General features: G+C 46.7%; 1 protein-coding gene across 3 annotated transcripts in view; it reads left to right on the top strand.

Moving 5' to 3' along the window:
• Nucleotides 1-14,319, top strand: part of LOC306655844 (acid-sensing ion channel 2) — a 395,438-nt gene that overhangs the window by 61,719 nt on the left and 319,400 nt on the right. Inside the window, exon 2 of one of the 3 annotated variants that reach the window (XM_079130526.1) lies at nucleotides 6,028-6,568. The exons of the other annotated variants lie outside the window; for them this stretch is intronic. Within the exon in view, the coding sequence (XP_078986652.1) occupies nucleotides 6,028-6,033 (6 nt within the window). The 3' untranslated portion in view covers nucleotides 6,034-6,568. Of the gene's footprint in view, nucleotides 1-6,027; nucleotides 6,569-14,319 lie in introns of those variants that run through there. 3 annotated transcript variants of the gene reach the window in all.

Here is a 14,319-nt window from a genome sequence, read left to right as displayed (position 1 = left end):
GACATTGTCCTGTGGGAACCAGCACAGCTTGGAGTGAGCTGACCAGGGAGCTGCTCAGTTTTACAGGATGAATGGCTTGGAACAACAGCCATGACTTCTGGGTTCTCTAATACCAGAGCAAGAGAATGCTCTGGATAGATGGCCCTGGAGTTGTCAGATAAAGGCAGGTGGAGGCCACATGGAGGCAGAGAAAGCGGGGCAGGGTGGAAGAGGTGTAAGATCAGAGTGTGGTTGAGGGGATGAAATGAGTCATTGAAGGGAAAATTTTTCTGTGATCTGCTCTGCAGAAATGGGGGCCTGGGGCCTGGGGCTGAGTAGGGAGGTGAGGGAAGCATATTTTAAGGTGTAGAATCAATACTGCATCTGTCCCTTTTAAATTCAGTTCCTTCTTCTAATAAATCAAGTGGAGCTAGGGTGCAGGGGCTTGTCAGTCTGAAAAGAGCCTTTGGCTCACCAATTTCCATAGCAAAGACAGGCAGTTTTAAGGGAACCAGATAATTACTGAGCCCAGAGAGGCTCAGGGCACTTTTTAACATCTGTACACACCTGGTTGTTACATTGGTCTTTTTAAAGTCCTCAGAATTGAGTAAGGAGCTACTAACAAGGCACAGTATAACTGCTCGCCATGAGGGCAGCAACAGTGTCCACCCTGGTTGCCACTGCATGTCAGCACCTAGGACAGCACCTTCGTAAGAGTGGCTATGCGCATACTACCAGTACAGACTGTGGGGAGTAAGAGAAGTCTTTTGTATTTGTAGGGAAAAAAATGTTTCCAAAGTCTTTGACATGGAGTGAAGGAAGGAGCACAGGCTTTGGGATCAAACTCCTCTGTACTGTAAGCTCAGTTCAAGCACTTCACCTCCTGTGACCTGGTCTGCTTACTTGTTTTTTTAATCCTCTTCTGAAAAACTGGCAGGAGTAATGATCTCTTCCTCCAGGGGTTCTGGAAAGGAGTTTAGCTAGTAGAGCATGAGGTGCCTAGCACAGTGCCTGATACATAGTGAGTGTTCAATATGTGAAAGCTGCAGAGGCTGTTGGTGTATTTTGAGGGGATATTCCTGCTTTGGAAAAGTGAGTGAGTGGGACTGGGGACTCCCCAGCATTTGTTCGGGAGCTGGTCTGTGACAGTATTCTCATTAGTCTAAAGCAAATTAGAAAGAGCGAATTGGTTGGACTAGTGAGCTTTTTTTTCTGTGAAGCTGAGTTATTCCATTTGAGAGATGATGCTTTTGTGTGAATTTTCCCTCTATTACATTTTTAGGTGTTAAAATGCCATTGTTTTGTGATATGATGATTGACACCAGAAGGCAGAGTTTAAAAATATATCTTCTTCTGGCAAAATAAAGGTGGGCTGATGCTGGTCTTCAGTTATTATTGGTCACCATTTGGCATAAGAAATATTCTGTATGTGAAATGCCAATGCCCAGCATCACTGACCCTGTGGATGTGCACGTCTGCATCTCCAGGAGGTGGAATGGAATGTGCAAGGGAGGTGCTGGGGAGGAGCAGATGGGATGTGGCCATCTGCTTGCCTCGACATAGAGGAGGCTCCGTAAAACAGCAGGCCTGAAAACATGGTGGGGTTTGCACTGGCAGTTAGACACAGGTGGGCATTTTGGTGGAGGGTACAGCCTAAGCAAAGACCCAGAGGCACATGAATGAAGAGTTTTGAGGGATTGGGCCAAAGAGCTTGGGTCACAGAAAAGCCAACGAGGACCAGAAAGCCACTGAGATTTCTTGGCCGAGGCTTGTTATCCTAAAAATGGTGTTGAGTGTGAAAGAGATTTAGCATTTATTGAGTTCCTGTGATTATGTCTAACACTGCTGCCCTGGAACTCTTCTTCTCAATTTATATGTAAAAATACTGAAGCTTATAGAGATAAAACAAGGTGTCAGGAGTAATACAACGTGTAAGTGGCAGAGCCAAGCATGTAGCAGGAATGTTAAGATACAAGAAGTTTTGAGAAGTGGAACTCAAATTTTAACGGAAAAAGATCCAGCCAATCCTTGTTGGTGAGTTGCAAGGCAGAGCCTTTGGGGAAAGGAGAGCGGGAGAGTTAAAGGATGCAAGTTCCCTCTTTGGGGAAAGACCTTGAGGTGGGACCTTCAGGTGGGAGTCCAGTGATTTGAGTCCCAGTATTGTTGCAATTTTTTTTCACATAGAGAAGGCTTTGCTGGCACCCTGGTGGCATCTACCTGAATGTCTAACATAGAATCCAGAAGGAGATGCACACTTGGAGCAAACTTCTCTAAGTGTGGTAAAGGAATGCTGTCTTGTTTTTGTGTCTTCTATCACTTATCAGAATATCTGTCTGTCTGTCTATCATCTATATCTGGTGCCCGAAACAGTCTTTGGGTAAATAAAGGACACCCATGTGGTCCCCTCTTCGCTCAGATGTCTGGGTATTGGTTCTCAATCTTCTTAGTGTGTCCGAATTCCATGGGGAGCTTGTCAATGATATCTTCCCACCCCTGGGTTCTGATTTGGTAGGTCCAGTCTGCATCTATTAAAATTGGATTTCTAACAATACCCTGAAGGTTTCCAGTGCGATTGGCCCCTTGACCAGACTTAGAGAAGCTTTGCTCCTGAAGGTGTGCACCTCCTCCTGCTTTCCATGCCAGCCATTCAGGTAGATGTCAGCAGGGTGCTGGGCAAAGTCTTCCCTACCAGTAGGAAATTGAGACAATATTCGTGGGCCTTTTACAGAGGTGGCCTTCACTCTGGTTGTGGGAGTATCTTCAGTCAGCACGGAATGAAGAGAATGTAGTTCTTCCAGCTAACTGTGAATAGAACTTGTAAAAGCAGTTAGTCAGACTCACTCCAACACAAACAGAAAGCAGCTGGGTGTTAGAACCAGCCCCAGCCTAGCAACCTAGGGCCCTGCCTTGCTGCTAGTTCATTCCGCAACTCTCCTGATTGATATAATTTAGTTCCTTCCTATTTCTGAAAACTGAAAGACTTGGAGTAGATGAACCCTAAGGTGCCCCAGCTCTCTAGTGCCTTTGTTAACCCTCACAATCTCTTTCTTCTTGCCATGAGGGAAGACCCCCTCACCAATCTTCTTTAGTGGGGCTGCCCATCCTTCCCTCCACAGGTTCCACTCAGGCCACCTCAGTTTTACAGAGGAAAAGATCAAAGAAATTTGGCCAGGGCCTTCCTGCTTGTTGGCATTGAGCTTGTTCCCCATTTTCATTCATTGGGGCTGTTAGTGGAATGTTTTTGGAATGATTTGAATTTAGTGCCAGAAACAAGTGGGCTAGTGTCATACATGGCTACACGCAGCCACCACACTGCATGAGTCCTTGCACACTTGGCATCACAACCTATAAAGTGGTATCCTCTGGAGGTATGTGGTGGACATGAGTGGCCCTGTGTGATGTCCCCTGAGGGCGTCTATACTTAGCCAAAATGAATTCTACAAATACTGTTGTGACTGCCATGGAAGATCTTTCTATAGTGCAGGGAGTCTTGGTGGTATTTCTCTCTCCTTTCAAGGGTTGTTCATGGTACCTTTTAGGGAATATCTTTGCACATTATAAAAAGCTGAGTGGTTAGTCAGTGAATATGGTGATGCTTCTGGATAGAGACACCTTCCATGGCAGCGACCTGCAGGATGGTAGAGGGCACTTTAGCTCAGGTTAGTAGCTCCAGAATCTGAGGTAGTGCATTCAGGCTGGGGGAGGTCTTCCCTATCTCATCCTCCATTCAAGAAGGTGGGGATTCCATGGAGATCCTGGTGAAGGGGAAGACGCTTTTCAGTTCTGCATGGAGACAAAGATCAGGGCCCTCCAGAATAATGCAACTTCCCCATCCCTCTCCCAAATGCATAATGTGATTTGACAAGCAAAGGAGGAGGGTAAAAAACCCCTTATAACGGTTCATGTGCAGCCTGCCATGCACAGCCTCTAGTGTCCTTTGTTGCTGTGCCCAAAGTGGCTCCCTGTCCTCATTGTAACCTCGGCTCTGTGACAGTATAGTCACCCTCTTTGGGAGTCAGTCCCATATTAGGAATTGGTGTGCAAAAATCAAGAAAATAGCCTGAGCTGTCAGGACTTGACATATATTTGAGAAGCGTAACAGGAAGCTTTGTGATTCTGATTGACCATGAGATTCTTTTGATGGAGACATGGAAAGTCTGGTGGGGTCATAGGAGAGGCACCTGGTCTTCTGGGGGGTCCAAGATGCCTTCCCTGAGAAGAGGTGGTCCTGGAGTGGAGACTTTGAAGGCAAAGGGGAGTTTGAACTGGGAAGGGAAGGGGAGGAGGGAAGGAAGCCACATGCCAGGCAGTGAGGACAGGGTGGGCAAGGAACCTGGGGCACGAGGGCTGCGCTTTTGGGAAAGCATACATGACTTAGTGGGACTGAGAGAAACACACAGGGGCTGGATACTGGGGGAGGGAGTGGGAAGGACAAGAGTCAAAGCCCGATGGAGCCTGTGTTCCATGCAAAGCGGTCAGAATTTCTAACCTAAAAACCATGGGGACCTGATGGAGAATTCTGAGCAGGAAAGTGACATGATCAGAATTGCATTTTAGAAACATCACTCTCCTGGATATGTGGAGAATCGACTGCAGGGAGGCGGAAATAGTGACAGAATGAGCAGTTAAGTGGTGATTTCAAGAGTCCAGGTGAGGTATGGAGAGCTTGGATCCACTGTCAGAACTTCTTTACCTCGAACCTGGGCAGGAGATGGCCTCTGGCCTCCAGCCTCCCCCGCACAGACAGGCTGCCTGGCAGGGGCAGCTATACAGGGCAAGGCAGGCCTCTCCGGAAGTCGAGGGCAGGAGAACTGATGGGACTCTTTCTGCTCCTTCCCTAGAACCTCATCTAGAACTAGGGTCTCCCAGGGTGGGAACAGAGCTAAACAAGCCTGGACGGAATGGAGGAGGGACCTTTGCTTATGGAAGGAAGAGCCTGTGGGCTGCCCTGGAAATTCTTTCTTCCAGAACTGAGCCTTTTTACTTACAGGTGAGAGGCACAGTGAGAGTTGGGGGGATTTCTTCCCTTTCTCCCTGGCTCTCCAGCTTCTTCCCCATGTTCCTGTGGCAATCTATCCCCTTTCCTCTCCTCATTGTGGCTTCTCTCATTGTCTCCCAGCACCTCCAGGAGTGCCAGGGAAGGGAGCTAATTGCTTTGCTATAAATACCAGCTAGAATGAGCTCCCAGGGCCCCAGACCTGGCTTTCCTTTCTCAGTGACTCTGTGGTGGGTGGGCAGCAGTGCATAGGTGGAGTCTACACAGCAAGCCACCGAGTTGTTTAATGGTTTCTTGGCCACCTCAGCAGCTCAGTCTTGCCTGCCTTCACTCACTAATAAACAGAGTAGGAGGTGATCAGCACCCAAGTGCCAGGCAGAGGGCTTGGCTCTAGGAATTCAGGGGTGAATCAGAGCCTGACTCTTTCAAGGAACTCCCAGTCTAGAGAGGAAGAAGACAAGTCTATGGCAGAGTGGTGATGAGACATTGGGGACCAAGAGGAGCCCTTCATCTTCCTGGAGTGGGAATGAAGTGCTTCCCTGGAGGGGCCTCTGCAGCCAGATGCTGAGAGGTAGAGTGCTGGAGAGGCCAGGAGGACAGTCCAGACAAAAGGCACTGGGCTGCAGAGTACAGATGCGTGGGGCTGGCCCTCTGTGGTTCTGGTGCAGTGTGTCCTGGAGGAAGGAGAAAGGATACAAAGTTTAAGGGGACCTATAGACCCTGAGCATGGTGCCCTGGGGTCACTGGGAGCTACAGGAGGCTTCCCAGCTGCAGTATAGTCTGATCAGAGGCTGCTCAGGGAAGGTCACTCTAGAGAGAGGCTAAGATGCCTTCCCTCTGGTCACTTAGCTTCATTATCTCAAAAAGGCCTCCTTCACGGGGACTGGAGCACTGAAGAAGGTGAGGCCAGTGGGCAAGGAATCACAATGAGGACGCAATTAGCATCTCACAAACAGAACAGAAATGCAAACACCTCGTGGAAGAGTGGAATTATGCGCAAGCGGGAGGGAGGAAAAAAAATCTTCCCCTAATAGCTCTCCGACTTTCATTAGTTCTGACAGTGAAGGCTGCGTGGCTGCGTGCACCATGGCAACCGTCTCCAGGAAGAGCAGCACCGAGGACCGCTGGTTCTGAAGACTTTCAATCAGTCTGAAAACTTAGCAGACAAAACGTCTCATCACCAGCTTCGCAGCCCCTGTGGGCACTGAAGGGAAGAGGGGATGACAGATGACGTGAGCAAGCATTCCCCCAGGTGATGATGGGGACTCTGATCAGAGGAGCATCAGAGGGGCTGCCTCCTGGGCTGCCCACAGGAGAGGAGCCTGGGGCCAGAGGTCCCTGCACTAGGACCAGGGCCTGTGGCTACAGGAGAGGAAGGAGGCAGGTAGAAAATCTGCATGCAATGGAATCCCATCCATCCCCCTGAGAAGCACCCAAGTGCTTCCCCCGAGTCCTACTCCTCAGATAACAAAGACGGCTCTGAGCGATGGCCTGGATCTGAATTGCAGACACCCCCTGGCTACCTGGGTCATCTAGTTTTCTCTGGGGTTTCCATCCTTGTATACCATGTGTGCCTCAAGTGCTCTAGGGAGGATAATGGAAACTATGCGTGGAAGAGACCTGGTTGCAGAACTGGCTCACAGTAGGTGCTCTCTCATGCCCTCTATCCCATTCCTGTTTAGGGTCCCACCATGGGAAGTGAGAGATGCACAGACTTCACAGGCCGGCTTCCAGCTGAGGCCCGTTTAGGATACTGCCTCCCGCTCCTCTGTCTTGTGCTCTCAGTCTTTTTTCCAGCCTCATCCTACTCCCTCTCCACTTTTCCTGTCCTGCTCTCTAGAGATGTTGAAGGTGGTGGGGGAAAGCAAGGGACTTTACTTTGGGCCTCAGAGAGTCAGAAAGATGAGCTATATTTTGGTGTCCTCAGGTCGCTGGCCTTCCCTATGCCAGACAAAATGTCTGTGGTTGGAGCCAGAGGAAGCATGAATTAGTTTGGGGGTGCTCCATGGGATGACAACTTATAGACAAGAAAGCCCCCCAAGTGTTGGTCTTATCACAACAAATAGGCGTGGAAAGCCTGCCAGGTTCTGAGACTCTGCCCCAGGCACTTGGCCTATGTAAAGATCCCTGTCCTCAAGGGGATTGCAGTATGGAAGAGAGACTGGCTATATATGTGTATATATATATATATATATGCAACCAAAGGTAGATACGATGTAGGAAGTGATGAAGATGTGGGCAACAGAAGAGTAGAGCAGTGGCAGGGAGGGCCAGAAGTGCCAGCGAACCAGAAGGCTGAGATTTTAAAAAGGGTGGGCACCAAGCCTCATTGAGATGGTAGCTTTTGAGCAAAGACTCCAAGGAGATGGTGTCTGGACGAAGAGTATCCAGGCAAAGGGGACATCCCCTGCAGACGCTCTGAGGACAGTGGTGATTGGCATGTTCTAGGAATTGCAAAACCAGTGTGGCTGGTGAGTGGGGGGACAACAATATTACATGGTAGGGGGGCTAGACTGGGTGGCCTGCTGTAGTTGGTCTCTATGTGGTGCCATGTGTTCTCCCAGATGTTGGGAGGGACTGATGATGGGACCCCTCTACTTCCCCACCTTCCCTCTTCCCATCAACCAGAGCATCTGTATCTTTTTATTATCTATTCCATGTATTAGAATGTAAGCTATTATTTAAATAAGGACTTTTGCAACTTAAAATGTGTTTGAAATCCACTGCTCAAGTCTTTGTAGCAATGGGGAAACTGAGCCTTACTTAGAAAGGAGAATGACTTGTTCAAGGCCATACAGCAATGCAGTGGAAGAATGGAACTCAAATCTAGGACATCTGGAGAGGACTCTTTCTGCCATCTGTGTCAGAACCATGGGAGGTCTTGGGAGTTGGCATCAGAACCTGTGACACACACAGAGGCCACCTGGATCCCTGTGGACTTCTCACACTCTAGTTTGTGTGGAACTATGAACATTTGCTGTGCTACTGCCTTCTCTGTGCACGTGGCTCAGTTCAATTTCCACCACCTCTACGAAGCCACCCACAGATCCCTTGAGCCAGCAGTGCATCCTTTGAAAAACTTTATAACACTCAGAGCTACAGTGGCCCTGAAGCAGGTCACACCATCTTTCTGATCCAGTGTTTACTACTCTGCAAGTGCTGAGCCAGGTTACCTACTCAGGGTTTAGGTTAGGGTGGAGTTTAATAATATGGATTATATCTTACACAGCAGAGGTAGCCAATGAATGTTTATTGGGTAAATAAATTGTGATTGTCTTTGGAAAGGTACACCTCCATGGAGTCCAGCCCCATCCATAAAGAGAAGGCACTAGAGCCTAATGGTCAATGGTGTGAACTTTGCAATAAAGAATATTCTGGTTCAAATCACTGTTCTTAGCATATCTTCATCTGCTCAGTGGCAAGAATAACTGAATTTTTGGATTATTAGAATCAAAGTGCATGCAATGCTCAGTATTATAATTCCTAGCTCACTTGAGGTGGAGCCCTAATGAAGATACAGAGATCCTAGGCAGTGATTCTCAAATGTGAGTGTGTTTCACAACCCTAGGAGGATTTGCTAAATCAGTTTGCCAGTCTCCAGCCCCAGAGTGTCTGGTTCAGTAGGTCTGGGGTGGGGTCTGACACTGCATTTCTAACAGGATCTGAGGTGATGCTGATGCTGCTTGTTGGGAGATGAAACTTTTAGGAACACAGTGTCTTAGATCAAGGTGAGGTTTGTGGAAACATAAACAACTGAAGAACATGTACGACTGGATGTGTTGACAGTCCAGATGGAGAGGTGCATTTAGAGTCATACCCAGAAGGCGGCCTTGACTCTAGCCCAGGGGGTCACCTGACTTTGTGCACCTGAGTGGCCAGCTGTTTCCCCGCTGGCTCCATCATAAGCTCTGAGATTCACAGTCCAATGAAGGAATAGCCAGCAAAGAACTCCCTCCTCTTTTTCTCTCTGCCCTCTTTCTACCCCTCTTTTGTTTAACTGGATTTATTTCTGGTCTCTAGATAGACTGAAAATGGATGAATTATAAGATGCTAATGGAGGAAAGAAAACAGAAAACCAAATAAAGATAGAGCCAAGATCCAGATTTCTAGGTTTGGAACCCCTTCCACAATTTCTAAGAGATGTCTGTTGTTCTGGGAGAAAATTTTGAATCCCTAATACTTGAAAATGATCCCCTGCAAATTAATGGACTTTTTATCTGCTTCACAATAAAATCCATAGACTTTTGGCATTCTTTGGCATGGCTTTCAGACTATATATGACTTGACCCCAACTGTGACTAGCCAACCATGAATTATCTAACTTTACCTACTCCCATGTGATGATTTGGATGTGGCTTATTACCAAGCTCCATGTTTTGGAAATTTGGTCCTCAGCGTAGAGATGTTGAAATGGTAGGACCTTTATGAGGTGTAGCCTAGTGGGAGGTTCTTAGGTCATGGGGGTTACCCTCAAAAGGGAGTAAGATAGTTCTCCTCAGACCCTTGTTAGTTTTGCAGAGAAGGTTGTAATAAAAGACTGATCCTGGCCCCTCCTTGTCTCTCTCTGACTTCCTGAATCCAGATATGACCACTTGCTCCCACATACATGCCTACCATTGCCATCCACCATGATGTGACACAGCCAACAGTTGGGCCCTCACCAGAGCTGATCCAGTGCCTTGAACCTCCAAAACTGTGAGCTAAATAAACCTTTTTTCTAAAAAAGCTAGATACTTCAGGTACTTCATTATAGTGACCAAAAGCTTACACAATACACCTTCAAACTTTCTTGTGTTTTTGTTCTCCAAATTCCCTCTAGCTGCATTACCCTTCCTATTCTGATAAGGTCTTAAAAATAAATCTATCTCTGCTTCTAAGTTAGGTGTTATAAATTAGTGGTCAGTGAACTATATAGCCTGTGGGCCATATCCAGACTATTGCCTGTTTTTATAAATAAAGTTTTATTAGAACATGGACATACTCATTCCTTTCTGTACCATCTATGGCTGCTATGTTGAGAATTGAAAAGTTGCAAGAGACCATGAGGTCTGCGAAGTCTAAAATATTTACAGTATGTCCCTTTGTAGAACGTTTGCTGGCCCCTATTCCAAGTCAATTGTGGTGCTCTGGATGAATCTTTCTGGGTTCCACAGAAGTTCCAAAATGGTACTCCTCCAACTTTCTCCTGCCACCTCTTAGTGTTTCACTCTATGATTATATTGCTTGTCATAATTATTTTCCACGTATACTTTTCCTCATTGACTCTGTATGTCTAAATCACTCTCTCTTTGCGATTACAAAGTTTAGTGCTAGGGCACACAAAGGTCATATCAAAGAATTTTCCTTAAAGACATTCATAAAGCCCCCCATATGGGTGACAACCTGAAAGTGTAAGAGTACACAAAAGATCCAATAAACCATGGTGTAGCCCCATAGGTATTGCTATGTAACAGATAAAATTGATTCCTCAGGAAAATTGTCCTACATAAAGGGAAAATTTTTAGAAAGGATTTTAGCAGTCTGTTCAATATAATCCCACTTTTATAAATAAGTAGATAAATAAATATGCAAAAGAATTAATTAAAAAGACTAAAATAAAATATCCCTTTTTATTCCTCTCTGGGTAGAGGGTTATGGGTAACTTTCATTTTGTTGCTTCATTAGTTGGTATGTTTTTCATAACAAGGATATATTGCTTTTAGAACTGGAGGGTGGGAATTCAAGTTATTAAAACCCTGGCAGTTATTTTGGCTTGGCCACATTCTAACAATATGACCTTGAAAATTCATCTAGCCTCAGTTTCCTTAATCATAAAATATGGGGAAATGCAGCCTTTTTCTCACCAGGTTGTTTAATTGTAAAAGCCAGTGAGCTCCACACAGCCCTCTCCCGAGCAGACTGCCACAGCAGGCGGGCCTCAGTCGGCGCCTGGACAGAGCCACAGTGTGATGGGCAGAAGGGCGCTCAGGCTGACCAGAGTCCAGGAGCAGTGCAGGCTTCTACTGCCCAGTGCCACAACTCCCATCTGGGAAGGTCCCTCTCTCCTAGAGCTCCAGGTTTAGTCTCTCACAATGCACTCAGCAGCTCTTTGTGTTTCATTTACACTCTGAACTAGCTTCTCCCAGCCTGCGTGGCCTGGGCCTGCCCTTCCACACCTCCACCTTCTCACCCCGTGCTGCTTCCCCACGGCCTCTCACAGCCCATGCCTGCCATTTCTTTTTCCTTAAGAGTCACACCTTCATCCTTCCACTGAGACTTTTTTCGCTCTTAACCAGATCCTTTCTGCTTCTCTCTGTGATTTGCTGGAAAATGCCTTTACTTGAGATGGTAAGTAATGACTTTCTGCTACTCTCTCCTTTCTTTTTCTTCCCCTTGTTTTATGAGAATCCTTATCATTCTTCCACCTCCACATTATCCATATAAGTGAGGAGAGGTGAGTGGATGAGAGAGATCAGTGGAGGGGCTGGTAAAGTGGTTTTATGAGGTGTCAGTGCAGATGGAGAGACCTGGGTGGGTTGGGAGACAAATAGACTCCATTAGAGTTGTGTATGGGGAAGATGAGTCCCAGAAAGGGCCAGGGAGCATTGTGTTTCCAACATCGGGTCTTGGCTAAGGACAGGTCAGGGAATCTGGGTGTATACTCCTGTAGCTCCTGGATATATCACAATGCCTGGCTCTGTCACTTGTCTACCATACCCCTTCTCAGCTGCCTCCCTGTTCTGGTCACTTTCCTTGGATGTGGAGATAGTGGCCTAATCACAGGCCATTACGTGGGGTGGTGCATTTAACAAGAATTTTCAAGTTGGAGAAGCCAAAAGTATCCATTGACTTCTGGATTTCTGAGAAGCGTGTCCCATCTACTTGCTGCTTCAAAACTCGGAATTTCAGGGAATCCGTTAAGGACTAGGCTATAACATTAGAAAGGTATGTTTTGGCCAGGAAGCAGTGAGTATAAAAGTCATCAACTAAGTTAATCCATCATCAGCTTCATAGCAGTGGGATGGCAGACTTCGTATCTGTGGCACTGTCTCCAAACTTCTCTGGGAGTAGGAGTCCCCAACCCAGGAAAGTGCTTGGAGGGAATTAGCACTAGAGGGGACTAGCATGTACCGAGTACAGACTACCGTGATTTTTAGAATGTTTTGAGTTTATGATGACCAGAGGTATTGGTATCCTTCCTGACCTCTCCCATGTGGTAGGGTGTGAGAGGGAGTGGTCAGCAATCCCACAAGTAGCAGGTGTCCCAGACCCAATGGAGCCAGCTTGTATCTCTGTGCTGCAAAGGAGTCTGGAGGCCTGTGGGTTCTCCTCCAGTGCTTGCTGTCTTGGTAGAGACTCAGAAGTTCTTCTACGTTAAAGCTACAGAAACATTCAATTCCAGTTCTGACTTCTGACCTAACCTTTCTCTTGGACAATGTATGTTTACCTCCTCTTGGTTTCTAGAAATTACCATGAGCTACCTGTGACTCAAGAGGGAGACACCTCTAATAAACGGAGGTCTGAAAGGTCTTGAGCAGACTGACCTCAAATTTTTCCTGTACTCTGCAGATCTCCTCTCCAGGGAAGTTCCCAGATTGCTCAGTACCAATCAGGCCTGAACAGAGACTCCTGGAGCTCACTAGGTGAACTCACCTTCCCAGGGGGACATTGCTTTATCACTATGGACAGTTTGAAACCTGTGCTCCTCTGTCTACTAGCTTAGCTTAGAAAGAGATTATGAACACTGAGGAATTTTTGCCAATGAAAGGTAGAAATTATCTGGCAAACTTTCCCAGCACTCAAGCTTATTATTAAAAACTGTGTCCAAGTTATGCAACTGTCACCTATAAGACACCTTTCCTATTGTGTTCAGCTAGTGCATCTGCTATGAGCCAAGCATGTACAGATTTGGCACAAATACTGGGGATTAAATTCATTATTGCCATTGGGGAGTAAAAAGACCTGAATATTAAGTCCCAGAGAGACTAAATAATTTTGCCTGAGATCAAACAGATGGTTTATGATCAGGTTGGGCTTCCGAACCTAAACCATTCTTACTCTAGGGCCCTTTAATTTTTTTACCGTTAAAGCCTCCCTCTGTCCTCATATCTTCTGGCAGAGGGCCGGTTTAGCATTGGCTTGACATCTGACATGTTGGAAAATCCACTTTTTCTGCAGAGAACCGGTGAACAAAGTTATGGTTTGGATATAAGGTACCCTCCCCACAAAACCTCCTATTCAATACAGGAATGTTTAGAGGTAAATGATTAGATTATGAGAGCTGTGACCTAATCCATCTGTCCTAGTCTGAATGGACTAACTGTGTAGTAACTGTGAGTAGGTGGGGTATGATGGGAGGAGGTGGGTCACTGGGAGTGTGCACTGGAAGGGTTCAGTTTCCCCGTAGCACCTTCCCCACCCTCTCTGTTTCATGGCCCCCATGGATAGAGCAATTCTCCTCTGCTGTGTGCTTCTGCCATGATGCTTTACCTCACCTTGGGCCCAGAGCAATGGTGTCAACCAACCATGGACTCAACCTCTGAAACCATGAGCCAAAATAAACCTCTCCTCCTTTAAGTTGTTTTGTCAGTTATTTTGGTCACAGTGATGAAAAACTGACTAACATAAATGACTGAGATAAATGTGTTCCGTAGACTCAGTCATATGTGCTTTGTCCTCCCTCTTCCTCCTCCCTTCTCCCCCTGTCATTTGACCTCTGACACTTTGGCCCAGCCCAGAACAAGGGGCCCACTTGGCATCACTGAGGAAGGAGCAGGTTCACTGCCTCAGCTTAAGGATGTTCCTGAATCCTCATGAAGGGCCCCAGGTTAAGAGCTGCCTCTCCTTCCTTGAATTAACTCAGTCAGTGAGTGATCTGTCTTGGTAATTTTTCTCTCTGAAAAACAAAAACAAAAACAAAAACCAACAACAGATTTTTAGCATTTACCAATATCTGTGGTATAAATATTCCCACCATGGCTGATGTCAAGCTTCCCAGGTGACATCACTAAAAACAGCCTTGGAAAGAGATGAATACCAAGCAGCCCTTCTGAGCCAGCAGAGCCACAGTCAGCTCACCACAGTCTCCTTTCTATTTGGCTTTGGTGGCACAGCTGGAGATCAGTTCTGTTGCTTTTGTCTCCTCTGACTTGAAACATTTCACCTGCTTATTAAAAGCCTCTGACAGCAATAAAGCTCTTCCTGCCAAACTGGGCCTGCTTGGGTTGTCCAGACTCAAGTAGTGGAAGACAGCCACCACCTGCTCTCCTGAGGGCCCACCAGATGGAGAGCCAACCCTTCAGGCCTGGGGGTTGGAACACATACACACAGAAAGGCAAAGTCTTTACTTTTGAGAAGCTAAGAGG

The sequence above is a fragment of the Sciurus vulgaris genome, assembly GCF_902686455.1.
Source record: "Sciurus vulgaris genome assembly, chromosome: 3".
NCBI lineage: Eukaryota > Metazoa > Chordata > Mammalia > Rodentia > Sciuridae > Sciurus > Sciurus vulgaris.
The sequence above is the reverse complement of the archived record's forward strand: the minus strand, read 5'-3'. Positions and strand labels throughout refer to the sequence as shown.